The following is a 26,576-nucleotide window of genomic DNA, read 5'->3' on the forward strand; positions in this document are numbered from 1 at the left end:
CCTATTTTTAGCCATTAGTTTGGGAGCAAAACATTTAATGATTTTTTTTTTTAAAGCAACAGGTGGCCTGGCCAGTGTGGGTCAGTGGTTCAGCATCGATCTATGAACCAGGAGGTCATGGTTCGATTCCTGGTCAGGGCATATGCCCAGGTTGCAGGCTTGACGCCCAGTGTGGGGCGTGCAGCCAATCAATGATTCTTTCTCATCATTGATGTTTCTATTTCTCACTCTCCTTTCCTCTCTGAAATCAATAAAAATATATAAAGCAATAGGTGAAGTTAATAGATATTAGGTAAAGCTAGAAGATAGATGACAGGGAGTCATTCTTCCAATCAAACTGATGATGTCACTGGAGAAAAGAAGGTCAGTTGGAACCTGCTGTCTGGCAGTTACCAGAAGCTGTTGCTAGGCATAGGATACTCAGGAGCTGCCCCAGAGCAGCCAACATCACGTGTCCAGGCTTGGGCCAGTACTGGAGACACAGGACGCCTTGGTTACTGAAGAAGTGGTCCAAAATGGAGAAGGACAAGTCCCCACAGTTGGTCACTCCTGCATCAGTGAAAGCCATCATCTCGAGGATTGAGGCCGCCCAGCTAAGTCGGGCTCAAGAGGTAACTGCGGAGATGAGGGAGGACTCCTTCCACTGCGGTCTGATGTGGCAGTTGGGGACTGATCTCAGATTTGGCAAGATTCCAGGTCTGGGCCTCAGGGATCCTGGGACCCTTGACAATCTGGCTTTGCAGACAGATAAATGCAGAGTATCCACCTCCTAGACTTGGCCTGTGCCGGGCAGACCTGAATCAAACCATCCCCTTGAGGCGGGGCAGGGCCCAGGAAGAGAATAGCCAGTGGAAACCCCAGGATGGCCCCAGATGCAGAGGGTGGGTCCTAACAAGGCAAGAAAATGGGCCCAGGATTCATGATTGGGTCTGTTCTTGGCGACCTGTCAGAATCCCCCATGCTGAATCCTGGAAGCTCATAGTAAAATGGCCAAAGGCTGGAATCACCCTTCTCATGATCCTCTAGTGCATTTTTTATGGGAGCCTCTGATCCTGAGTTTCTTGGGGCCTAACATCTCCCCTCTGTTACCTCTTGTGAGGAGAGATGTCCAGGCATCCCCAGCAAATTCTGAAGAAATGTTTGCTGTGGATTTTTAGTATTCTCTCCCTGACCTGGTCTTAATAATCAAAATTACCGTAGTAAGAGCTACTTATTTTATGTGCCAGACACTGTCCTAAGGGCTTTACAAATTCATTTAATATTTACAAAAACCCTGTGACATAGGTACTATAATGATCTCCACTTTACAAAAACCAAAACAAAAAAACCCACAACACACACACACACACACACACACACACAACCCAGAGTCCCCAAGAGGTTAAATGACTTGCCTAAAAGCATGCTGCTAGAACATGGCATCTGGCTCCAGAGTTCACAACTCTAAACACTACAATCTTCTGTCTTCCATATAGGATATCTCTTCCCAGCTTGCCGAAATCTTGGACAATGTCAATTGTGTCATCAACCGCTTCCAGGAAGAATTGGGATATGATTTAAAAGAAAAAGCAAAATCTCGCAAGATGCAGCAAAAGGGCAAGAAAAGATTCATCTTGTTGGAGAAAATTGCCTCCTTCTCCAAAGGTGCGAAGACTAAAGAGAAGCATTTATACGAAATTCTCCACTGGCTGGGTGACTGGGGTGAGTTTGCAGGCCGGTGCCTGCCAGCTGGCTCAGGCTCTTGCTTTTGCCACCGTTGGTCCACATTCTCTGGGAGGGGAGTGCAGGGTGTTGGTGCAGAGGGAGCTAAAGATGTCTCGTGGCGCCTTTCCAGCGAAACATTCTCCTACTCATGTCACAACACATCACCTTCATTCCCCAAAGTGGCAAACATGTAATTGGCACAAATGTAACATTAGCTGCCATATGTGATGAAGCCTACGTAACAGGTCCATTATGGTATCTCATTTTTTAGCAAGATGGAAACTAAATTCTTACTCATCCTAGCTATTTTATTTAAAAATTTTCCACCTTCATTGAGATTTAATTGACAAGTAACATTGTGTAAATTTAAAGTGTACAGTGATATACGTATATATTGTGAAATGACAATAAAGTTACTTAACACATTCATCATCACACAGTTACGCTTTTTTTATGTGGCGAGAACATTTAAGATCTACTTTATTTTTTTTAAAATATATTTTTATTTCAGAGCAGAAGGGAGAGGGAGAGAGATAGAAACATCAATGATGAGAGAGAATCATTGACCAGCTGCCTCCTGCATGCCCCCCCCCCCCCGCCCCCTGGAGATTGTGCCCACAACCAGGCACAGACCCTGACTGGAAATTGAACTGTGACATCCTAGTTCAGTGATGGCGAACCTTTTGAGCTCGGCGTGTCAGCATTTTGAAAAACCCTAACTTAATTCTGGTGCCGTGTCACATGTAGAAATTTTTGATATTTGCAATCATAGTAAAACAAAGATTTATATTTTTGATATTTATTTTATACTAGAGGCCCGGTGCACAAAAATTTGTGCACTCGGGGGCCAGGGGCATCCCTCAGCCCAGCCTGTGCCCTTTCGCAGTCTGGGACCCCTCGGGAGATAACGACCTGCTGGCTTAGGCCTCCTCCCGGGTGGCAGAGGGCAGGCCCAATCCCTAGGTGCAGCCCTGGTCGGGCTCAGAGCAGGGCTGATTGGGGAGTTGGGGCGCCTTCCCCTGTCATGCACAGAGCAGGGCAGATTGGGAGGTTGCGATGCCACCCTCAGTCATGCTCAGGGTAGGGCAGATTGGGGGGTTGGGGCACCGCCCCCTGTCACACTCAAGGCAGGGTCGATGGGGAGGTGGCGGCGCCACCCCCTGTCACGCACAGAGCAGGGCCGATCAGGGGGTTGGGGTGCCGCCACTCTCACACTCAGGGCAGGGCCGATGGGGAGGTTATGGCTCTACCCTGTCACACACAGAGCAGGGCCCGTAGCGGGGGGTGGGGGGGTTTGGGGCGCCGCACCCTGTCACACACAGAGCCGCAGGGCGATCAGGGGGTTGGGGCGCCTTTCCCTGTCACGAACAGAGCAGGGAGGATAGGGAGGTTGTGGCCCTGCTCCCTGTCACACACAGAGCCGCAGGGCGATCAGGGGGTTTGGGCGCTGCCCCCTGTCACGCTGATCCCGGTGCTGGGAGGCATATTACCCTTTTACTATATAGGAGAGAGGCCTGGTGCATGGGTGGGGCTGGCTGGTTTGCCCTGAAGAGTGTCCTGGATCAGGGTGGGGGTCCCCACTGGGGTGCCTAGCCAGTCTGGGTGAGGGGCTGAGGGCTGTTTTCAGGCCGACTGAAGCTCCCAACTGCTCCTTTTTTTCTTTTTTTTTTATTCTGGGCCAGCTTTAGCTCTGGCTCCAGCTCTGAGGCCCCTGCTGCTGAAAGAAGGTATCTGGTTTGTTTGGGTTCTATAATCGAAACAATGTATAACTCCAGCTCTGAGATCCCGGGCTTGCTGAAAGCAGGTTTCTGGGGTTTTGTTTAGCTTCTATATTTGTTACAATGTTTCTTAAACTGCAAGCTCAGAGGCTGGCAAGGCAGGCGGGGAACGTTGGAGTCCTCCATCACTGAAGCAAGCAAGCCTCATGTTAGTTTCAAGCTGCCTGGCTGCCGGCCGCCATCTTGGCTGGCAGTTAATTTCCATATCTCACTGATTAGCCAATGGGAAGGGTAGCGGTCGTACGCTAATTACCATGTTTCTCTTTTATTAGATAGGATATTTAAATGCTATTTAACAAAGAAAAACCAACCAAAAAATGAATTCCCCTGTCACCTCTGACACATGTGTCATAGGTTTGCCATCACTGTCCTAGTTCATAGGTCAATACTCAACCATTAAGCTACACTGGCTGGGCTAAGATCTACTTTCTTGGCAAATTTCAAGTATACAGTACAGTATTGTTAACTATAGTCACCATGCTGTACATTAGATCACCAGAACTTATTTATCTTATGATTGAAAGTTTGTACCCCTTTGACCAACATCTTCCCATTTATACCAACTTCCCAGTCCCTGGTAACCACCAATTTACTCTATTTCTATGAGTTCAACATTTTTAGATTCCACACATAGTGAGATCATACAGCATTGCCTTTCTCTGTCTGACTTATTTTACTTAGCCTAATACCCTCAAGGTCCATCCATGTTGTGGCAAATGGCAGGATTTCCTTATCCTATACTAGAGGCCCGGCGCATGACATTCATGCGCTGGTACGGACCCCTAGGCCTGGCCTGTGATCAGGGCCATCTTCCCCGGCTGCCTGCAGCCAGCCCCACCCCCTGCTGCCACCCACCCCCAGTTCCCTGTTGGCCATCAGGCAATCAGAGCCTGCCAGCTGCGGGAAGGGACCTAGAGGTGGTCAGTGCACCTCATAGTGCCTAGTTGAGCCCTTGTTCTGGTCATTTCCGCTGTTAGGGTCAATTTACATATTACCCTTTTATTATATAGGATAATAAAACCCAAATATGCAAATTGACTAAACTGCTGAAAATCATTGATCGGCTGCCTCCTGCACATCCCACACTGGGGATCAAGCCGGCAACCCGGGCATGTGCCCTGACAGGAAATTGAACCATGACCTCCTGGTTCATAGGTCATTGTTCAACCATGGAGCCATGCCAGCCAGGCTCCTTTGCCCATTTTTAAATTGGATCATTTTTTTGTTATTGAGTTGTATGAGTTCCTTATATATTTGGGGTATTAACCCCTTATCAGACATATGGTTTGCAAATATTTTCTTCCATCCTGTAGGTTGCCTTTTTATTTTGTTGATCATTTCTTTTACTGTAGAAACTTTTTAGTTTGATGTCGTCCCACTTGTTTATTTTTGTTTCTGTTACCTTTGCTTTTGGTGTCATATCCAAAATATCATTGCCAATACTAATATCAAGAAGCTCTTCTCCTGTTTTCCTCTAGGAGTTTTATGGTTTCAGGTTTTATATTTAAATCTCTAATCCATTAAAGTTAATTTTTTTTAATATATTTTATTGATTTTTTTACAGAGAGGAAGGGAGAGAGATAGACAGTTAGAAACATCGACGAGAGAGAAACATCGATCAGCTGCCTCCTGCACATCCCCTACCAGGGATGTGTCCGCAGCTCAGGTACATGCCCTTGACCGGAATCGAACCTGGGACCTTTCAGTCCGCAGGCCGACGCTCTATCCACTGAGCCAAACCGGTTCCGGCTAAAGTTAATTTTTTAATAGCTGGTTTTGCTTTATTCTGCAGTTCACATATGACAGCCCCAAACCCAACACTTAGATTTTTTTCTTCTGAATTTGTTGTTTTTTTCAGATGTATGTCAATAGAGACCATATTCTTCCAGTAGCATATGCAGTCCGATCCTCATGCAGGGGAGACATGCAGGCCCTCAAAGACACTGGCTCTGCAGCACTGGAACCTGGGTCCAGTCACTGCCCTGGTCCCATTACCCTGAGGCGTCGTTAGGCCGGGAATGCCAAACAGGTTCCATGAATGTGCCAACTCTGAACAAACACTGTGCCTGGAGCTCAGCGGTGAAGGTAGTGAGGCAGGAGGCAGTGTCTGGGTTCCATTACAAAGAACGTGGTACTTGACTGGCAATGTCTACCATGGCAACACCCACCTGACATGTCTGGAATAAGGATATTGGGGAACAGGCTGCATGCCAGCCACTAGCTCAGCTCAGAAAGGGGCAAGGCGTTCATTCCATCCTTGCCTTGGGCGGTTATTCTCCCTGGCCAGCTGGGCTGAGGAGGCAGTCTGAAGGCCACAGGCGAATGGCCTCCCTAGGCCCTGGATGGAACTGCATAAGCCCCAGCTAGAGGGAACGTGGAAGGGCAGCACATGCAGGGCCTCGTGAGGGTCTGCACTTGCAGCTCCTTCTCCTCTGAGGGCAGTTTCCTCCAGGCAGACAGCTGGTGGACTGTCAACACGAGTTAGATGCAACTTGGGTGTAAAAACACTTCCACTTAACCTCTGAATAAACTCTCAATAATTTCCAGTCCGAGCCGAAACCGGTTTGGCTCAGTGGATAGAGCGTTGGCCTGGGGACTCAAGGGTCCCGGGTTCGATTCCGGTCAAGGGCATGTACCTGGGTTGCGGGCACATCCCCAGTGGGGGATGTGCAGGAGGCAGCTGATCGATGTTTCTCTCTCATCGATGTTTCTGGCTCTCTATCTCTCTCCCTTCCTCTCTGTAAAAAATCAATAAAATATATTTAAAAAAAAAATAATTTCCAGTCCGAACTAAAAAGCTTCATCGTCAATGTGCTACTGAGAAACCAAAATAGAGTAAAAGGATAGTCTTACTTTAATCAAGTTCCAGAATGAGGGCACACTGCTTTGAAAAGCACTGTCTCAGCAGAAGACGCAGGGTGTGTGTAGAGTGTTTCTAGAAAATACCACAGGCACCACACATAACCCCAACCTGGCCTGCTGTTCCCCTCGGTGCCACCCATACTCTGGGTGGGAAGGCTACTTCGTCCAGCTGACTTTGGGTGCTCTGTGAGTGTACCCAGGTGTCTGTTGAAGTCCTCCACTCTTTGCTTGTGGGTTTTGGAGGCTTTCTTCAGGATCCTTTCCGCTTGCCGCTTCCCTGCATCTTCTCGAAGGCCGCCTGGGCTGGGTCCGCTGGTCCAGGCCGCGCCGCTCTCCTCCTCGTTCTTCTTGCTCGTTCCCATGGCGTCCAGGGGTTTCGCTTTGTCTCTGTCCTTCTTTTTCTTCTTCCGCTTGGTCACTCCGAGCTCTGCGACTCCTTTCAGCTTCAAGGGCCCCTTTTGGACCTGCTCGTAGGCCGCCATGGCGCCCGCCCGCAGTTTGGTCGTAAACTCTAAAGTTAATTTTTGTGAGTGGTATGATAGGGGTCCAATTTCATTCTTTTGTATGTGAATGTCTAGGTTTACCAATACCACTTATTAATGAGACTGTCCTCTACCAGTGTGTATTCTTGGCTCCCTTGTCAAATGTTAGTTGATCGTATATGCATGGGTTTATGGGCTCTTAGTTCTTATTCCATTGGTCTGTGTGTCTGTCTTTATGCCAATACCACACTGTTTTGATTACTATAACTTTGTAATACAGTTTGAAATCAGGTAGTGTGATGTTTTGTTTTTCCTTTTAAAAATATTTTTATTGATTTTTAGAGAGAGAGGAAGGGAGAGGGAGAGAGAAACATCAATGTGAGAGTGTAACATCGATCAACTGTTTCCTGTATGTCCCTCACTGGGGATCAAGCCTACAACCCGGGCATGTGTCCTGACTGGGAATCAAACTGGCAACCCTCCGGTGCATGGGATGACATCCATCCAACTGAGCCACACTACCCGGGGCTGATGTTTTGTTTTTCTTTCTCATGATAGCTTTGGCTACTTCGGGGCTTTTGTGGTTCTATATAAATTTTAGAATTGTTTTTTCTACTTCTACAAAAAATGACATTCATATTGCATTGAATCTACAGATGGTTTGGAGTAGTGTGGACATTTTAATAATATTAATTTTTCCAATTCATGAACATGGGGTATCTTTCCATTTATATATGTCTTCTTCAATTTCTTTCATCAGTGTCTTACAGTTTTCAGTGTAAAGATCCTTCACCTTCTTGGTTAAATTTATTCCTAAGTATTTGTTTTTGATGGTACTGTAAGTGGGATTGTTTTCTTTATTTCTTTTCAGAGAGTTCATTGTTAGTATATAGAAATGCAACTGATCTTTGTTGATTGTGTATTTTGCAACTGTATTGAAATTTTTTTGAGATTTAAAAAAAATAAGATTTATTTTTTAGAGTAGTTTTAGGTTCATAGCAAAATTGAAGGGAAGGTACAGAGATTTCCAAAAACCTCTTGCTCTTCCTCACTCCCCATTATCAACATTCCTCACCAGAGCAGTAAATATTTTACAGTAGATGAAGCTACAGTGTTATATCATTGTCAACTAAAGTCCATAGTTTACTTTATGGTTTACTCTTGGTGTACATTTTTGGGTTTGGACAAAAAGTGACTTGCATCCACCATTAGAGTATCATATAGAATAGTTTAACTTCCCTAAAATCCTCTGTGCTCTCCCTATTTATTGAGACTATTTTTAAAAAATACATTTTGCCGAAACCGGTTTGGCTCAGTGGATAGAGCGTCAGCCTGCGGACTGGAGGGTCCCGGGTTCGGTTCCGGTCAGGAGCATGTACCTGGGTTGCGGGCACATCCCAGTGAGAGGTGTGCAGGAGGCAGCTGATCGGTGTTTCTCTCTCATTGATGTTTCTAACTTTCTTTTTTTTTTTTTTAATTAAATCTTTATTGTTCAGATTATTACATTTGCTCCTCTTCCCCCCCCCCATAACTCCCCTCCTCCCAGTTCCCGCCCCACCCTCCGCCCTCACTCCCCACCCACTGTCCTCATCCATAGGTGCACGATTTTTGTCCAGCCTCTTCCCACATCTCCCACACCCCTTTCCCCCGCAAGAATAGTCAGTCCATTCCCTTTCTATGTCCCTGATTCTATTATAATCACCAGTTCATTCTGTTCATCAGATTATTTATTCACTTGATTCTTAGATTCACTTGTTGATAGATGCATATTTGTTGTTCATAATTTGTATCTTTACCTTTTTCTTCCTCTTCCTCTTCTTAAAGGATACCTTTCAGCATTTCATATAATCCTGGTTTGGTGGTGATGAACTCCTTTAGCTTTTCCTTATCTGTGAAGCTCTTTATCTGACCTTCAATTCTGAATGATAGCTTTGCTGGATAAAGTAATCTTGGTTGTAGGTTCTTGGTATTCATCACTTTGAATATTTCTTGCCACTCCCTTCTGGCCTGCATGGTTTCTGTTGAGAAATCAGCTGACAGTCGTATGGGTACTCCCTTGTAGGTAACTGAGTTTCTTTCTCTTGCTGTTTTTAAGATTCTCTCTTTGTCTTTTGCTCTTGGCATTTTAATTATGATGTGTCTTGGTGTGGTCCTCTTTGGATTCCTTTTGTTTGGGGTTCTCTGCGCTTCCTGGACCTGTAAGTCTATTTCTTTCACCAGGTGGGGGAAGTTTTCTGTCATTATTTCTTCAAATAGGTTTTCAATATCTTGCTCTCTCTCATCTTCTGGCACCCCTATAATTCTGATGTTGGTACGCTTGAAGCTGTCCCAGAGGCTCCTTACACTATCTTCGTATTTTTGGATTCTTTTTTCATTTTGCTTTTCCGGTTGGGTGTTTTTTGCTTCCTCACATTTCAAATCATTGACTTGATTCTTGCGCTCCTCTGGTCTGCTGTCGGGAGTCTGTATAATATTCGTTATTTCAGTCCGTGTATGCTTAATTTCTAGTTGGTTCCCCAATATAACATCGAGGGTCTCATTAGTTTTCTTGTAGATCTCATTAAGTTTATCGGCGGCTTCTAAACAGTTCTTGAGAGACCTTAAAAGTGTGGTTCTGAACTCTATATCTTCCATTGACAATTTTGTCCTGTTTCTTTGTCTCCGCATTTTGTTATGCTTCCTTGGTGCACCCCCTAGTGGTCTTTGTGCGCAGTCTTATAAACCTTGATTGTTGTAGCTAATACCAGGGAGGGTTTGACCTCCAGGCCAAGTGGCTATGAGAATCAGCTGTGTCTGCAGTGAGAGAACTTCTGTCCTCTAGGGAGGTGCTAATCTAGCCTTTGCCTGAGGCTATCCGGCAAATGCCTCTGTGCAGGGCTTGGGCAGGGCGGGTCGCACAGGATCAATAGGGTGGGCCGGAGAGAGCAGTTATCGTGGCTCTCAGTCCTGTCCCCAGGGGCTCTGCCTCTCTGAGTCCCAGCACCCGCTGCACACCTCGGAGAGAAAGCTGCACCCGCTCTGACCGAAGCCAGACAGTCCCGCTTCTCCCATTTGAGTCTGGATCCCTAAAGACTCGCCTGTATCTGGAGCTCAGAGTCTGCGACTCCCTCCCGGTTGAAAACGCCAACCGCGCCCTCTGCCACCAGCCCGCTCCGCACACTCCGCACCTCAGAATTTGACTTCAGCACTGCGCCTCCTCTGAGTGTCCGTATGCGTTTCTCTTTCCTCCTAGTTGTAGGACTTCCACTCAGCCAGCGTTCCTGTGGTTCTGGGTGATGTCCATTCCGTTTTTTAGTTTCACTTTTGAAGTAGTTGTTCAAAGCAGCAAACTCCGGCGTTAACCTATGCCGCCATCTTGGTTCTCCGGACCTGATGTTTCTAACTTTCTATCCCTCTCTCTTCCTCTCTGTGAAAAATCAATAAAATATATATTTAAAAATAAATAAATAAATAAATAAATAAATATAAAAAATACATTTTTATTGATTTCAGAGAGGGAGGGAGGGAGAGGGAGAGGGAGAGGGAAAAGAAGAGGGGGAGGGGGAAGGGGAGGAGAGAGAAAAAGAGAGAGAGAGAGAGAGAGAGAGAGAGAAAAGAGAAAAACATCAATGAGGAGAGAAAATCATTGCTCGGCTGCCTCCTCAATGCCCCACACTGGGATCAAGCCCACAACTAGGCATGTGTTCTTTTGCTGCCCCCAAGAACTAAACAGGGCTGCTGACTCCAGTTAATTCACTTAATTGTCCAGATCCTGGACTAGACAATATGGGGATAGAGCAATAACAAGGCAGACACATCCCTGACCTTATAACACACCAATGCTGTTTAATGTCTATTACATATTTTCTACATGGCAGACCTCACATTGATCATTTCACATGTATTGTCTTATTTAATCTCCACCCAGTCTTTTTACAGGCAAGGATACTGAGGCTCAGGGGACTCAGTGACACGCCAAACATCACATAGCTAGTAAAAGGTGAAACCAACTTGACCTCAAAGCTGCTGTTGTCACCCCTGTGCAATAGGGCTGCTTGGGGCTCCCTAGAAGACAGATTATTCTCAGCCTAAATCTTCCACTTCCTCTCCAGGTGACAATCTGACCTATGAGATCAGTAACAGGCAGAGTGAGAAGGAAGAGGAAGGCCTGGACGAATGGATTGAGGTGATGGAAAAATTGTTACCTCTCTCCCTCATCAGCACACAAGGAGGCATCGAATCTCTCATTTCCCTTTGCTCCACTCTCATTGAAGGACAGAAGAACAGGGCACAAAGTAGGTTCCAAGAGGAGAGGGGCTGGTTGGGGCGGATGCCCTCTCCGGAAAGAAGTCCCACACCAGGGTCCATGGGTGTGTTTTTATTTTTTTCAGATAAAACAAAAGCTTTATCGGAGATGGATGGGCAGCGGTGAGAGGTTGGGATATGAAACCCAAGCTGAGCGCTAAACAGTTCTGAGTTCAGGGCTGGAGGAAGGAGTGAGGTGGGGCTATCACCTATTGGTGCTCCTTGGAGCTGTGGCCTCATGCAAGTTCTGGGGAACAAGGCTAGAAGGCCAGAAAGGCTGGAGTTTGTAGCTAGAGCCTGAGGCACATCCTTTTCTTACTGCAAACCCAGCCTTCAAGACAAAAGTCTGGTGAGACTCAGCCAGAGGTCCCAGAACCTTCTCAACGGTGGCTGTTCCAGAAGTACTCACTCAACAACAAGGTTCAACCTTGAAATTATACTCCTACCAGCACTAGAAGGGGCCCGAGATTATCTAACTCCTACATTCTGTAGACGAGAACACTGAAGCTCAAAGAAGAGAAGGAACCACAAAGAAAGCTTGTGGCAAAACCCGGCCCCACACTTTGGTTTTCTGGTTTCTTAATCTTACTCAAAAGTATGGGCTTCACAGTCAGATAGGCCTGATGTTGAATCCCATGTGCCAATTTCTGGCCCACTTGTGGGTTCCTCTTAGTACAGACATCTGGCGCTACACTTAGACGTGCTCAGGGCTTAATAAACAACAGCTAACATTAGCATTTACCATTGACTCTCAAGGCCAGGTTCCTTATCAAGCAAGGTCCATGGTTGGGGAGGAAGCTTGAAGCAGGGAAAGGTAGATGAGGAGACAATCTCTCCTACAATCTTTACCATATTCTTTCTCCAAATATAGTTATTTGTATACTTGACTTATTTTCTTGCCAGATTATAAACCCCTAGAGGGCAAAGACTGTGTCTTATTCGGTTCTTTTCAGGGATTAGTTATGGAGTACTTACTAGGTACCTGGTACTATGCTTGGCACTAACCATGCTTTAACATGAATTACCTGTTATGATTATTCCCATTTTTTAGAAATGGAAGCACTGAGAAGTTAGGAAACTTACATAAAGCAAGTGGTAAGGAGGGGATTCAAGACCAAGTTATCTGATTCCAGAATCCAAGTTCTGAACCAATAGGCCTTATGACCTCTCTGACAGTATTAGCTTGATGTTAGCTTGATTTCAATGTCATTTAATTTTCATGTTTCCTTTAGCCTTTATCCAAAATTAGACAATTTGTTTTTATGCCAATGATATTCATTGAATCGGCAAATGAATGGATGCTGTAAGATAATCACTCCAGCAGCCCTAAACATGGTAGATCCAAGGGGATACAACAATGACCATCACCCAGCCCTGAGAAGCTGACATCTATGAATGGGTTTAAACACAGGGTACACAATCTGTGTTTATGTATGTTTTCCTGGGGAGAAGGTCTTGTGCTTTTATCAAAGGAGTTTGTTACCCCCCAGTGGAAAAAGACACTAGTCATTAAAACAAACAAACAAACATGTGAACAGTTATAGGACCATGTGATAAATTTTCTACAAACACAGTTCAGTGATAACAAGAAAGGGAAATAAAGCTTCCCTTTATTTCTGGAGTCTAAGAACCAGGTAGGCTTCTAGAGTTTGGATAGTTGGCAAACTAGGTATTGAGGCTGGAAGTAACATGATTAGAAAAATAGCCCTGGCCAGTTTGACTCAGTAGATAGAGCATCAGCCCATGGATTGAAGGGTCCCCGGGCTCGATTCCGGTCAAGCGCATGTATCTTGGCTGAAGATTCAACCTGGTTGTGGTGCATGCGGGAGGTAACCAATAGATGTGCCTCTCTCACATAGATGTTCTCTCTCTCACCCTCCCACTCTCTCTAAAAATCAATGGGAAAGTATCCTTGGGTAAGGATTAAAAATAGAAAGAAAGAAGGAAAAATAACTTTACTCCAGCGAAATATGGAGGACCAGGAGTACTTTGAATTGACTTGAACTGGATTGAATAGTCCCAGGCCCCTCTGGGTCCTGCAAGTGCTATGGAGTAGGCAGGCCCTGACAGGTAAGCCTTCGGCAAGTTCTGAGCCCAGCAGAGATCTCTCCTAACAATATCTCCCCTGGCCTCACACATAACCCCAGCTCCTTTCTTGCCAAAGCTCTAGGAGGGTTAGATGGGAATTTGGCCAGGCAGCATCTGGAGAAGCAATGTAATCCTTGGGACTCATGGGAGCTTTTTGCCTTTGTTCTCTACTTCTTCTAGTGTCCAAACATACATTCTGGCAAGGCTGGCAGAAACAAAACCTACAAAAATCGACATCCTGCCCTCAGCCACTGAGCCCAGAACAGATGCTCCAGGACAAGAATACTACCTGTGCGAAGGTTTCTGAGGTGAGGTCCATGCTGCAGGAGCTCCTGGACTCCACCATGTTCAACCAGGGAGAAGTCAGGGCCATCAGGTACATGTCTGCTGTGATGGAGAACCTCAACAGGGCCTTGATCCTCCAGGACAATGAGAACAGGAGCCTGGAGACCAAATACAAGCAACTGAAAATAGAGATGACCAAAGAACTCAGCAGCCAGAGGCTGGACTTCCAGAACTCCCTCCAAACCCTTGAGAATAAGAGGGATGCCCTATTAAGGCAGGTAGAAACTCTAGGGGGAAAGTACCATGACCTTCTCCTGATAAATCATGACTTAGAGTTTCAGCTGAAGAAGCCTCAGTCTGCTAGAGGTCAAGCGGACACTCTGGGCCCACTTGGGAAAGAGGCTCTCCCAAAGAAAGAATCAGCTATGGAGGAAACCCAACAGGAACCCAGGAAGGAGGAGCCGTTATTTTCGCCACTTTCCCCAAGTCCCATGGCCAGTGCTGGGGAAAGTGGTGCTAGGTCTTTAACACGTCAGCCACTTTCCCTCATGACTGTGCCTTCGAGGATTGCAGATGCATACAGCGGCAGGGATGCTGAGAGTCTTCAGCTGGTTTTTCCATCCTCAGTGGATCACAAGAAATGGGAAATAATGTTGGCAGAGAGCCCAGGCCACAAAGTCAAAGACCAGAAGGACTTCTTCCAGGAAGCAGCCCAGGAGAAAGAAGGACTCCAAATTAAGTCCCATGTTAGGGAGCAGCTGTCTCCAGAGAGCTCTAGGACGGTGGCCTTGGAGAGCAAGGGGGAGCACTGGGAAGAGGAACTCAGCTGGGAGAGGCGGAGGCAGCAGTGGCTGGAGCAGGAGGAGCTATGGCTGCAGCGGCAGCAGAAGTGGGCCCTGCTGGAGCAGGAGCACGAGGAGAAGCTGCGGCAGTGGGCGGTGCAGGAAGCAGCAAAGGAGCAGCAGGAGAGATTGGTCCAGTCGGAAAAGGGGGAAGGGGGCCCTCGGAGAGAGCTGGAGCAGCCAGGCAAGGATGAGGAGATGATCTTCGTGACCACCAATCGATGGAGGGACTTGGAGAAGGCATCACCGCCCCCTCCCCCAAGCCGAACCCAATCTGCTGGCCAAGGTAGGAGGCCACACTTGCCCAGGTCCCCTAATACCTGGAAGTCTGCCCCAGGATATCAGAGGGTTAAGAGTTCACCCGAGTTAACCCTGAAATCATGGACCCATCGGGTCCCCACAAAGATCAAGAAATCAGCCTCTGTTCCTGGCACAAGGACATCTGTCCGAAAGGTGACCCAGACCCCTTTGCATACATCCTCCGAGACTCTACACAAAAAGGAATACCACATGGATGTGGAGGCCCAGAGGAAAAACCTGCAGATCCTGAGTGACAATGCTAAGCAGGGGCTGCCCAACCACCTGCGCAGCGAGGCCCTGAAGCTCACCACTACCACCATGGAACTGACCAAACTCAGGCTGCAGAGCCTGTGCCATAAATACATCATCTACAGATGCTTCCAGAGCCTCCGGTAGGTTCTCCCTGGCACCTACCCAGCATCCACCCACACCCACTGTGGTGTGTGGGCACAACTAAAACTCAAGGGGTAAGGAGGAACATGGGTTAGGGGGGAAACCCCAGACCTGGAAAAAGTCCCCCTGAAGCCTTGAGCAACCCAGAAGGAGTGGGAGGTAGGGTATTTACACACCATTCTCCCTGTAGTGGGCTTTCTCTAAGCCCACTTCCTTATTTCTTTCTCTCCTCCTACCCCACACCACTATCCATAACACACTTGATATGCTCCCTCATTTGCTTTACTTTCTTCTTATTTCCAGCCTAGCCCAAGGCTCCTCACCTGACAACGCCTCCCACTTCTCTACTCGCTGCCTTCCCAACTTCTGCTTCTCTTCTTGCTCCCAGGAATTACAAATGTGGAGTCATCTCCGATTAACAGATTTGGGGGGGAATGTAGGCCCCTTAACCCACTAATGACTTCCCTTTCTCTCCAGACAAGAAGTGATCAGCCACATACAAGCCATGCGGGAAACCGGGGCTACCTACAAGGCCCAGAGTCTCTACGTCTTCCTGGAGAATATCGACCACCTGCAGGACCTGCGCCTAAAGGCCTGGACGGACAAGCAGAAGGACCTGGAGAAGAAGCGCCGAGAGTGCCTGAGCAGCATGGCAACCATGTTCCCCAAGGTGGGTCTCCTGCCTGGTGCCCTTCTCTGGGGTCGGCACAGACAGTAGGGATGGGGCCAGTAAATGAGCCAGTAGGAACGTGGGGGTGACTGGAGGCAAGAAGGGAAGATGATAAATAGGAGAACAGGTCAAAGCCTCTGAACCAGGAAGAGGTGAAGGCAGGAGGTGGCCTGAGTGTAAGGAAGGGCACATTCCAATCTCCATATATGGGGAGGGCAACAGAGTGGGACTTTCAAAGAGAACTATAGAAGAAAGACTCTTCTGGAGGTGGGTGAGGTAGCTGGTAGTTCCAACTCTGCACCGAGTTCCTCCCTCCCTGTGGGTCTCTCTGCCCTGGTCCTATGAGTTCGCCAGACCTGGTCACCACTGTCTTTCCCATCGTGCTGGAGACTTGCTTTGCTTCTCTCTGGGAACAGCTCTGTTGCTTTCTAGGTCTCCCTTTCCTGCAGTAACTCCTCCAGTCACTTCCTGACCAAGGGTGCCTGGCAGGTGAAATCACTGAGTCCCTGGTTGTCTGAAAACATCTTTACTGAGTATCTGCCCTCATTCTTTAAAAAGAAAAAATACATTTTTATTGATTTCAAAGAGGGAGAGAGAGAGAGACAGAAACATCAATGATGAGAGAGAATCATTGCTCAGCTGCCTCCTGCATGCCTCACACTGGGGCTGGAGCCCACAACCTGGGCATATGCCCTGACTGGGAATGGAACCATGACCTCCTGGTTCATAGGTCAATGCTCAACTATTGAGCCATGCCAGCCAGGCTCTACCCTCATTCTGAATCAACAGTTTGCCTTAATATGGAAGTCTAGGTTAGAATTCATTTTCCCTCATGATTTTGAAAACACTGCTCATTGCCTTCTAGGTTTAGGTGTTGCTATTGAGAGTCTAAAGTCATTTTGAGTCCCAATCCATTGGGTTTGACCCATCTTTACTCTCTGAAGGCTGGCTTGAGCTTCTTTTACTCCTTCCCTCTTACTGGGGCAGCTGACATGGTCCCCAAGGGGCTAGACCAGGGCTTGGAGGGATTGAAGAATCCCATAGCAGTGACTCAAAACCTGCTGGGATCTCCCCTAGGGTTGGGCCAGGAGGTAAGCCCCTGAGTCCGGAAAGCAGTGGCCTCAGTGTGGTGGAGGCAGTGTGCTGAGGGACTCTGTGTAAGTACCAGCAGCAGGCAGCTGGAAGACCTTTGGCCATGGAGGTTATTATCTCCCAACTCAGTTTCCTAGCATCTTATACTAGTCCCAATCATGTCCTGTAAGTGTCTTAACTTACTAAATTGGTTTTAAAGTCGAGAGCAAAGGGACCATATGACTTCTTTTGGTGATTGTGAGGAATCCCCCAGCTCCTTGCCCAGTGCCTGGGTGGGGGCTGGATGAAAAGTTCCCCGGAGCATCCAGGCACAGCCTGGTCCCATGTCACTAACCCTGCAAGTGTCTCAGGAGTTCCAGCTGCTCTGGCTTCGTGTGTGTGTGTGTGTGTGTGTGTGTGTGTGTGTGTATGTTTTCTTACTGTTTTACCCATTGTTCAGATTCTCCACAGCAAAGGAAATAATAGGAACTAATCTAGCAAATAAGAATTCAAGTAATTTCTAGGAAAGCTGATACACTGGGGTTCCAGGGGCTTCTATTTAGAGGCATTCCCTGGGTCTCATCCCTCTCTGCTCAGCCCTGAGTTAGGCAATGCCGCTCCTGTCTTAGAGAGGGAATGAATTCCTGTCTCCTGATGCCTCTTTGCTGGTTTCTCTAGATCAAGCTGGAGTGGAACATTCATCTGCACACCCCTGAGGTTACCTCCCCAAATTCAAGGAAAAGCAAGCCGCCCCCCTCCTTACTCCGGCGTGTCCACTCTAGCAGCCCCTTCTGCAAGCAGCCCCCAGAGCATCTTTCATCCAAGAACCAGAAATGTATGCCTCTGCGGATGGCCCGGTAGGTGCAGGGAAACTAAGGGCACAGCCAGCTGGATGGGTGGGGAGGCAGGGAGGAGTGGCCAGACTGGGGAGGCTGGCAAAGCTCACCCCATGAATTTCAAGGCACCTGTCTTCTCAGCTGCCCTGCTCAGCTCAGACCTTTGGCTCAAACGGTGGGGGATGGGGGAGTGTGGGGGGTGGGAGTGGAGTGTGGGTTTCAGGGACCAGCCTAACCAAATATGTTTCAAACTATGCAACAGAAAGATTCCGAGGACCCACAGCTGAGAACTTACAACCATTTCTACCCTGAGCATTGGCCCAGCACCTGCCATTGGTTCATCCAATATAAACAAGCCTGATCATTCCCACCTGTGACCCCCACCCCCCCACCCCGCCCCTCTCCCCCACTCCCTGAGCTCAAAAAGAGATGCTGTGAGTCTCTGGGCAGCCAACAAGACCCACATCTACACCTACCTTAGTATGGCCAGTTCAGGGCTTCAGCTCTAGGACATGTGCCTGCAGGGGGGGCGGGGCGGGGGGAGGGACGGGACGGGGACCTCTTCCAGCCACTCCTCAGCCAAAGAAGCCCCAGGGAACTGAGACTTAGAGTTAAGGGGAAGAGAGGTAATGAGGAGGGAAGTGTCAACTATTTGGGAAGGGAAGAAGTGTCTTGAGCCTGTGGCCCTGGAGAGCTGCTGCTTCTCAATCTTTCTCTCTGTATGTCTAACTCTTTGTCTCCTTTTTACACTTTCCAACCCCAGCCCACGGAGGAACCAGATGGAGACTGTTTGGAAGACTGATGTGGCCTCCTCCAGTCACCCAATCGAAAAGAAGACCCCTGTCAACCTGTCCTGGAACCAGATAGGGGGGTGCCCAGATGTTCCCCGGCTATTGGCATTGGATGTGCATTCCTCCTACCATAAAAGCTTGATGACCCTCAAGGCCTGGTACGGGGCAAGGCTGGGTGGTTAATCTGGACTCAGGAAGATCTGAACATCAAGGGTGGGGGCAAGAGTACACACTGTCTCTATCCATTGACCCAAGATGTCTCTTTCCAAACATTAACAATGACCTAGTTTATCATGCCACATCAAACAGAGCCATGCTTGCCTGCCTCATGAGCCATCAGCTTGGGTCCCCACGCCAATACCAATCTAGTTTTCTCAAGGGACTCTCCATGGAGTCTCAGAAGATCACTACAGAAGTCTTTCCTTTTACTTGTTTCCTGGGCTGCCCATGAATTGCTCAAGAGCCGTATCTCACCCTAGGACTGGGGGTTGTTTTCAGAGAGTCAGATGCAGAATGGATGGATGAGGGAGACCAAGAATCACATGATAAACCTGAGATTTGGACCTGGGCCTGTCTTTGGCATTGTCATTTCCTTAAGGCCTTCAAGGACTGTTCCTGGGAAGAGCAGCTGAGAGGAGGGAGGCAGGATTTAGCAGGCCAACAATCAGCTTTTCTGGTTAGGAAGATTGTACTCTCCTTTGCCTCTCTTGGCTTGAAGATGTCACTATTGAAGACCTAAAGTTCTTTAAGCAGCCTTTCTCGCTTTTTTGTAATTGATTGATTGATTTTTAGAGAGAGAGGGAGGAAGGGGGGGGGGGGGAGAGAGAGAGAGAGAGACATCAATTTATTCTTCCACTTATTTATGCATTCATTGGTTGAATCTTGTATGTGCCCTGACAGGGAATTGAACCCACAACCTTGGCAAATAGGGATGGCATTCTAACCAACTGAGCTACCTGGCCAGGGCTCAAGTAGCCTTTCTAGATGACCAACTCCCCCCCCCCCCCCCCCGGCAAATTAAATAAATAAATAAATAAATAAATAAATAAATAAATAAAATACATGGCCAATCCCAGCTGCTTCCTGTGGCCCTGGCCCTGCCCCAATTAAAGATCTCTGGCAGGGCCCTGGCCAGGTGTCTCAGTTGGTTGGAGCATCATCCTGACACCAGAAAAGGCTGTGGGTTTGATCCCTGTACAGGGCGTATACAGGAGGCAACCAATCAATGTTTCTCTCTCTCCTCTCTCCCTTTATCTCTCTCTAAAAATCAATAAACATATCCTCGGGTGAGGATTAAAAAAGCAAACAAAGAACAAAAGATCTCTGACAGGGATAGGGCACTGATGTCTGCCAGTCTAGATATAACCAGACTAAGAGCTGTAACATGCTGGTGCTGCTGCCATCTTCCAGACAGGGACTTAGGTAAGACAGGGTAGCATGGCAGCATAAAAGAAGGCTGAGCCTTGGCTAGGCTTCCACTCTGAAGTGGGCCTGAGAGTCCCAACTGGACATTAGCATTATAACCCACCTAGTACATAGATACAACTTCTGGAGAGTTTCCAAGGTGTGTGTGTGTGTGTGGTGTGTGATTGTTATTGTGAGTTTATTTGGATGTAGCACACACAATTGAGAACAACCAAAACAACACTGTGGCAGAATGAAGTAATCCAGAAGTCAAATGAGGCCCCACCCCCCTGAGATTTGGCTAAACTTGCCCAAGGTGGCCCCATGGTGGTGTCTCTCCTGAGTCTCTTCTCTTCTCCCTCTACATCCCTGCCACTGTCTGGGCTCTACTTGGCACCTGTTTGAATCGGAGGCTCCCAACCCCTTTGTTGTTCTCACACACATAAATGCAAGGTGCCACACAAAAAAATGTATACACACTTTAACAGCTGATAGCTCAATTTTGAAAATGAAATGTATTTTAATAAACACTGCCTTTATCATTACTCAAAGTGTGTGTATATATTTTTGGCACACCCTGTTTGTGCACATAAATGTCAAGGGTGCATACTCTATTTGACCCCAAGCATTTAATGATGTTGGTAACTTTCGGAAAATTTTAGGGAGTCATGTGGAAAGGGATTCACAGTGAACAACACCAAACAGCAGCCTCTTCTCTCCCCCTCTCTCTCTGGTATAATATGCAGAATTCAAAAACTCCTTCCTGTCTCATGCAAAGCTGTTCCCGCCCACACCCAGGCCTCCCCTGGGATCTCAGTTTCAGGCTTAAGCACTTATCAAAATATTGTTCCCAGCAAAGACAGCTTTCCCTTTCTAGGGGAATTTAGGTGAATACAATTTTCTTCCCCCCTTTCCAACTCTATACAAGTTTATTCACTTTCTCTCACTACCAGGTGTACAGGCAAAGCCCTGCTTCTTTGGTCTTCTTTATCCACATCCCTGGTTGGCACCACCTACCTGAGTGTCAGGCTGGTCCTCAACCCTTCAGTGTGGGGGCTCCCTGCATTGCCTTGGGATCCTGTTATTGTGCTATGAGGATCTGCCACTCTTCAACAGAAGTTCTATGCTGCTGCCCAGGCTACTGCTGCCTCTGTGTGTGTGGGGGGGGGGGGGGGGAGGGGGGGGGAGTGAGGAAGGGAGTGGAGGGAGTGGTCATGCCGCTTTCTTTGTGAGTACTCTGTGTGTCCCTCTGGGGACACACACTGCTTCCACTCCCCAAAGTGCACCTTCTCTTTGGCCATGTGCTCCTGGCCCACAATGGCTCCTCAAGTCTGCCTGCTGTGGTTCCAGGTCATTCACATCTTGGTGGTCCTGCTGACCTCACCAGCTTCCCTGGCTGTGCTGTCCGGTTCACAGCCCTGTCTAGTTTCATAACTAGGACCACTGACCTCATGCTGACTGCTCCATTTTCCTAATCTGCCTGGCATTGACAGCCTGCCTCATTTCAGGCCTGCTGAGGTGTCCTCTCAGCCTGTGGGGAAGGGCTCTTCATCTTCCCGCTGTGATTTGGGACACTAGGAAGACCATGTCCCTCAAAAAACACTAGACCCCTCCTTCAAGATCATTTCCTGCTTTGCCTCACAAGCATCTCCCCTGGGCTCTCTCTGACAGGTAAGACGGCAACATGTCTGTATATACCACACGCTGTCTGCAGATGGAGAAGAATCCTAGCCTTCGCTCTGACTGCCTTTCCTTGCTCAGGGCCTATTCCTGCACAGCTGAAGTTCACAGTGGTTCACATGTGTGCACTGGGATGCAGCAAGTGCAAACTCACACAGATATCCAACAGTTAGAGGGCTGCAGATAGAGGGCTGATCACTTGGTTTCTGGGAAGGACATTAGATGGCGATGGAGATTGGTAGGAAGAAGCAGGGAAGTGTAAGGGGAGGGAAAGGGGAAGTATTCCGTGATGTGAGACAAGAGGCAGACTCACAAGAAGAGAAGCAGAGCCCCCGGGATGTGGCAGAAATGTGTGTTAGGCAGTTCCATGTGCAGGCCACGTCTAGGCCCAGCCCTGCACCGGTCTCCCAGAGAAGACCTGGGAAGCTCTTTGGCCTATCTGCTGCTCCCTGACCTGTAACTGTATTAACTCTTTCAGTGTCTCAGCAACCCACAGAAAGGAACACCTGGAGCTCTCAAATGAGTCTGCTGAACTTGTTCATAAAAAGTCAAGCGAGTCCCTCCCTGGAACCCTGAAAAGCCAGAAGGATCGAGACAATCACAGTCCCCACTCCATCCCGTAGCCAGTGATTCTCAAACTTTAGGGTGACTACAATCACATGGCAACTTGTCACGAATTCAGGTTCCCAGCTGGTGTTTTTTCAACAAACACCAGGGATGTTGCTAAGGAGTCCTAGAACTTTGAGAAATTCTACTTTCCTCCTCCATTCCCCAAACTGTATATTTTAATAAAATAGTGGTATGTTTATTTTTAAATTTTTCTGTCTCATTGCTGAAACCTACATCTTCCCCACTGATTTTTGGAACCACGTCCATGACCACCTGGCCACTGACCTGGACACCAAACAGAGAAGATTCCCCAAGTGTTGTCTGTCTTTTGGAGCCAGGAGGCTGAGATGGCCATGATTAGTTCCTGGCACACAGTAGGGGTGAGGAACTCTTAAATTAATCAAAGACATGGACAAATAAATAACTGAAATACGGATGATTAGCATGAAAGCACAAAGGATAAAAACAAAAGGAAATATCGCATGCAAGTCAGAGCCAAGTGTCACTGTGTGGGCGGCAAAGGGAGTCTCAAGAGTGATGGCAAAAGTGGCAGAAATGGAGATATGGAGGTTCCAAATCTAGATGGTGTGGGCTAAGGAGGCCATCTCTGGCAATTGTCTGTCTGTTCAGTTAAGACACTTCTTTCCTTAGTTCATTCAGCTAAAGAGCACTGTCCCACCCTCACTGTTCCTAGCACACAGCCATCTGTCTCATCTCTCACTGGGCCTCCACCCTCCCCCTCCTTCTCTACTCACCCAGCCAGCACCAGCCCAGGGACTAGGCATAATAAAACCTTAACTGGGAAGTGACTCTATCCTTAGAGAACCTGCAATCCAGTGATTCTGTTTCTCAGGAATGGCGCCCATTTTTGCTTCCAGCTTAAGGTTGAGAGTCTGGAAGAAAGAAAAGGATGTGAACCACTGGCTCTTGAATGATGCTTGAGTAGGATTTGATTTCTGAGCCACAGCTTTACATTATTGCAAGGAAAGCCTAGTTGGGGGCGGGGGACAGGGTGGAGGGGTGGCTGGGAGGAAGGTAAGAGGCATTCTGATGCAGGTCACACAGTACAGCTGTGGCAGCAAAGGGCCCTTTCTAGCTTTTCAGGTTCTAGACCAGTGATGCGAACCTATGATACGCGTGGCAGAGGTGACACGCAAACTCATTTTTTTGGTTGATTTTTCTTTGTTAAATGGCATTTAAATATATAAAATAAATATCAAAAATATTTCTTTGTTTTACTATGGTTGCAAATATCGAAAAATTTCTATATGTGACATGGCACCAGAGTTAAGTTAGGGTTTTTCAAAATGCTGACACGCCGAGCTCAAAAGGTTTGCCATCGATGTCTCTAACTCTCTATCTCTCTCCCTTCCTCTCTGTAAAAAATCAAAAAAATATTAAAAAAAAAAAAAAAAAGGTTTGCCATCACTGTTCTAGACTTATTCTTTTTTGGAGGCCTCACACCAATTGTATCCAACATTAAAATGGCCTCATGCTCAATGTATTGTTTGAAATAATTTGAAAGGATTTTTTTATAACTCTGCTTTGGAAATTAACTGGCTATGAGTAAGTGTTTTTAATGTGTAGTTGGCTGTGACTTTTCAACATAGATATAAAATCTAACACGTTTAATAAATGTAATAAGACTATTTTGAATATTAAATTTGACAGTGTAATGAAACTGGCAATTCTATGTTTTATAAACACTTAATTATATATACATATTTTAAATATATTTTCTTTTTTGAAACCAGTAACTTTTTTTAAAAAAAACCGACAGTAACATTTTTACATGTTTCATATGCTCTTGGAACTGTGCTTAAGTAGCTTAGTGGCTAAACTTGCTCTGGTGATGATGGACTTTGGCTTTCTGCATGTCCTCTAGCAAGCTCTCTGTCAAACAAGCACAGTATCTGATAGGTTCTTCTCCTGCTTTGCCAACAATTCATCTCCTTAAAAGCAAAGAAGGCCTGATGGTTTAAGCTGTGAAGCCAAGAGGGTGGAAAAGCAAGGAGATATACAGATATATATAGTGCTTTTCTAGCAATGAGGTTCTTGATTTTATATATGTGCCTCATTTTTTTTTCCAGAGCAAAGTTTTTATATTTGGTATGCCTCCACCCTCAAAAAAAGCTCAAGAATAGAAAGGAATATTTTTTGGCATAGTTCTTCAAGCCAGATTTGGGGTTGGCCATAGCTCTACTTGTCTTGGAACCTCCAAAGATGAGAAACTAACATTAATGTGGAAGGTACATGAGGGACAGGTCTACTTTAGCCCTCACTGTGATCTTCAAGGAGGCCTGGATGAAGTGGAAGGAACCAAAAACTTTTGTAAACAATCCAGCCAAAGAGGCTGGGGGAGGAAAGCCATGTGGAGTCTGGTGTGTCCTATGTACGGGGGAGGCAACTTGGAAAAAATTAGAAAAAGGATGAGCATGACTCCATGAATGGAGGAGTCATCTCAAAAAGAGAATATGAGCATGACTTAGATGTAACTATCAATTGGGGACTTTTAAATAGCTATCTAATCTAATAAAAGAGAAACATGCAAATTGACTGCACCTCCGCTATGCCGAAAGCCACGCCCACCAGCCAGTCAGAGTGACTATGTGCAAATTAACCCAACCAAGATGGCAGCTGGCAGCCACGGAGCTGGACCAAGCAGGAGGCTTGGTTTCCCCAGCAATGGAGGAAGCCAAGCTTCGTGCCTGCCCTGGCTGGCTGTGGCCTCCGCTCAAGGCAACAAAGTTTCAATTACAGAAGATAAATAAATCCCAGATACCTGCTTCCAGCCAGCCTCCACTGGGAGCTTAGGTGGCTGGGGGCCATGGCCAGCCTGCAAACAGCCATCAGCCACTCACCCAGGATGGCCATACCCTCATGGAGTGAGGGTCCCCGCTGGGGGGCTTGGCCAGCCTGCAAACAGCCATCAGCCCCTCACCCAGACTTGCCAGGCACCCCAGCAGGGACCCCCACCCTGAAGGGGGTGTGGCCAGTCTGAAAACAGCCCTCAGCCCCTCACCCAGGCTGGCCAGGCACTCCAGCGGGGACCCCCACCCTGATCCGGGACACCCTTCAGGGCAAACCAGCCAGCCCCCAGCCATGCACTAGACCTCTATCCTATATAATAAAAGGGTAATATGCAAACTGACCCTAACAGCAGAACAACTGGGAATGGTCACTATGACACACTGACCACCAGGGGACAGATGCTCAAAGCAGGAGATGCCCCCTGGTGGTCAGTGCACTCCCTCAGGGGGAGATCTGCTCAGCCACAAGCCAGGCTGACAGCTGCCAGTACACCGGTGGTGGTGGGAGCCTCTCCCGCTTCCTCAGCAGTACTAAGGATGTCCCACTAAAGCTTAGGCCTGCTCCCCGCTGGCAAGTGGATATCCCCCGAGGGCTCCTGGGCTGCCAGAGGGATGTCTGACTGCCAGCTTAGTCCCAATGTCCCAGGAAGTGGGCCTAAGCCAGCAGGTGGTCAACCCCCAAGGGGTCCCAGACTGCAAGAGGGCACAGGCCGGGCTGAGGAACCTCCCCGAGTGCACAAATTTTTGTGCACCGGGCCTCTAATATTTAATATATTAAAGGATCTAGACTAGTGGAAAATATGGACAATATGTGTGAACAGGGAGTAGGAAATTGTAAAAATGAAATGGAAAAATAGAAAGCTAGAAGTGAAAACCTTAATATAGAGATGAATTTCTTGAACAGTTTTATCAGCAAACTGGACAAAAGCAGAAGAAAAAAATCCATGACTTTAAGCTAGATCAATAGAAATTAAACTATAACACAAAGAGTAAAAGCAAGCAAACAATCATGCAAATCCAAAACTAAGCAAAATGTATCTGACAATTATAAATGGTCTAACATATGTGTAATTGAAGTCCCAGAAGAAGAAGGGAGAGAAAACGGGGCAGAAGAAATATCTAGAGATAATCACTGAGAATTTCCCAAATTAATGAAAGATAACAAATCACCGATCCATGAAGCTCAGAGAACACCGAACAGGATAAACACAAAAAAAACACACACACCTAAGCATGTCATAGTCAAAGTACTAAAAACAAAGATAAGAAAATACCTTGAAAGTAGCCAGAAAGAAAAAAAAATTACAGAGAAATAATTAACAAAGCAGTCTCTTAATTGGAAACTGTGCCAGCCAGATGGTTACTGAGGTCCATCTGTATCCCTGTCTTTTTTTAAAAAATATATTTTATTGATATTTTTACAGAGAGGAAGGGAGAGGAAGAGTTAGAAACATCGATTTAGCTGCCTCCTGCACAATCCCCACTGGGGATGTGCCCGCAACCAAGGTACATGCCCTTGACTGGAATCGAACCTGGGACCCTTCAGTCCACAGGCCGATGCTGTATCCACTGAGCCAAACTGGTCAGGGCTGTATCCCTGTCTTATAAGTCCACAATATAACCCAGGAGCATTCTAGGACATTCCCCTGTTTGGGGCTGATATTAGCTTAGATAGGTTTCTGTTACC

The 26,576-nt window shown here is 47.2% G+C and overlaps 1 protein-coding gene and 1 pseudogene across 2 annotated transcripts; one reads left to right on the forward strand and one right to left on the reverse strand.

Moving 5' to 3' along the window:
• Nucleotides 1-515: 515 nt before the first annotated feature.
• Nucleotides 516-22,195, forward strand: FAM186B (family with sequence similarity 186 member B; the record flags this gene model as incomplete). The annotated part of the gene is made up of 8 exons (XM_081084777.1): nt 516-611; nt 1,476-1,701; nt 10,918-11,100; nt 13,379-15,017; nt 15,496-15,688; nt 17,438-17,616; nt 18,359-18,544; nt 21,949-22,195. 8 exons carry the CDS (start codon nt 516-518, stop codon nt 22,091-22,093), a joined length of 2,847 nt encoding a protein of 948 aa, XP_080940903.1. The 3' UTR covers nt 22,094-22,195.
• Nucleotides 6,309-6,826, reverse strand: LOC308514585 (protein FAM32A-like; annotated as a pseudogene). The gene has a single exon. The product of its transcript is annotated as a protein FAM32A-like (transcript).
• Nucleotides 22,196-26,576: the final 4,381 nt, after the last annotated feature.

Source organism: Myotis nattereri (genome assembly GCF_964212035.1).
Source record: "Myotis nattereri genome assembly, chromosome: 2".
Taxonomy (NCBI): Eukaryota; Metazoa; Chordata; class Mammalia; order Chiroptera; family Vespertilionidae; genus Myotis; species Myotis nattereri.